We start from the raw sequence: 1,101 nt of genomic DNA on the forward strand, positions 1-1,101 counted from the left end.
CCCCCCCCCCCCCCCCCCCCCCCGCTCAGGGCTCTGGTTCAGCTGGCAGCCCCCCCACTCTAACATCTCTCCATTTAGTGCATGTATAGATCCTGAGCATGTGTGTGTATTTCAGGCCTGTGTGTACACAGACTGTAAATTGTACTTTCCCCACTGGTGATTAATAAACAAACTACAATTTAATTAAATTCAAAGAAATGTAGTGTGTGTCTTTACCTATGATGATGCCCACTTCACAGCGCTGATCGTCAAATCCGCAGGTCATCATGGTGCCGACTGTGTCATTCACCACCGCCATGATGTCTGCCTCATAGTCCTGAAAACAAGATTCTGTATAATTTTAGTCTATAATAATAATAATAATAATAATAAAAAATTACAGTCATCACTAAGTTTAGACATTTTAAAAAGTATACCATCATTAAATTTCATTTTGACTGCTTAAATTCAAATATTTAGCTTTTTTTGAAATGCCTCAAACAATGAAACACGACAAACATTTATGTTGAATAGTTTTCTAAACCATATGCAAATGGTTAAGTTAAAAGAAGAAGAAAAAAACCTCACCCCTCGTTTCTTGATAGCTTTGTTTAGAAGACTCACAACATCTACGCCTTCCACACCACTGACTTTAAACTTCTTTGTCCACGTCAGTAAAACCGCCTATAAAACAAGGACAAGGACAAACTGGAAGTCACAGGAAGACGGGCTTGGCAAGTCCAAAATGTCCGTCCATTGCTATTCCAACCACGGCAACACCTCCCAACACCACCTCTTCCCAATGGTGCTAAGAATACAATTACATTAAGAGTTAGCTTTTCTGAGAAAGTAAACATTTGTATATGTTTCATGTACAGTGGTGCTCATTAGTTTATGAACCCATGCTAAAGTTGACTAATCATATTTTGGATATTTATCTTAATGCCTTAATAAAAAGAAATGGGAAAAATCCGATCTTTATGGACATACATTTTCTTTGGGAATGAATAATGTATTGTAAACTCCTTAAATATACAGTGGGCCTAAGTATACACCCCCTATGTTAAAATACAAGGGCACAACTATACACCCCCCTATGTTAAAATACAAGGGCACAACTAT

General features: G+C 38.0%; 1 protein-coding gene across 2 annotated transcripts in view; it reads right to left on the reverse strand.

Annotated features, from left to right (window-relative positions):
- Positions 1 to 1,101, reverse strand: part of LOC117961854 (hexokinase-1) — a 26,990-nt gene that overhangs the window by 12,814 nt on the left and 13,075 nt on the right. For both annotated transcript variants that reach the window (XM_034900791.1, XM_034900801.1), the window contains exons 5-6: positions 568 to 663; positions 217 to 316 (exon numbers count right to left, since the gene is read on the reverse strand). In XM_034900791.1, the coding sequence (XP_034756682.1) occupies positions 217 to 316; positions 568 to 663 (196 nt within the window). The remainder of the gene's footprint in view (positions 1 to 216; positions 317 to 567; positions 664 to 1,101) is intronic.

This window comes from Etheostoma cragini, chromosome 2 (genome assembly GCF_013103735.1).
Source record: "Etheostoma cragini isolate CJK2018 chromosome 2, CSU_Ecrag_1.0, whole genome shotgun sequence".
Taxonomy (NCBI): Eukaryota; Metazoa; Chordata; class Actinopteri; order Perciformes; family Percidae; genus Etheostoma; species Etheostoma cragini.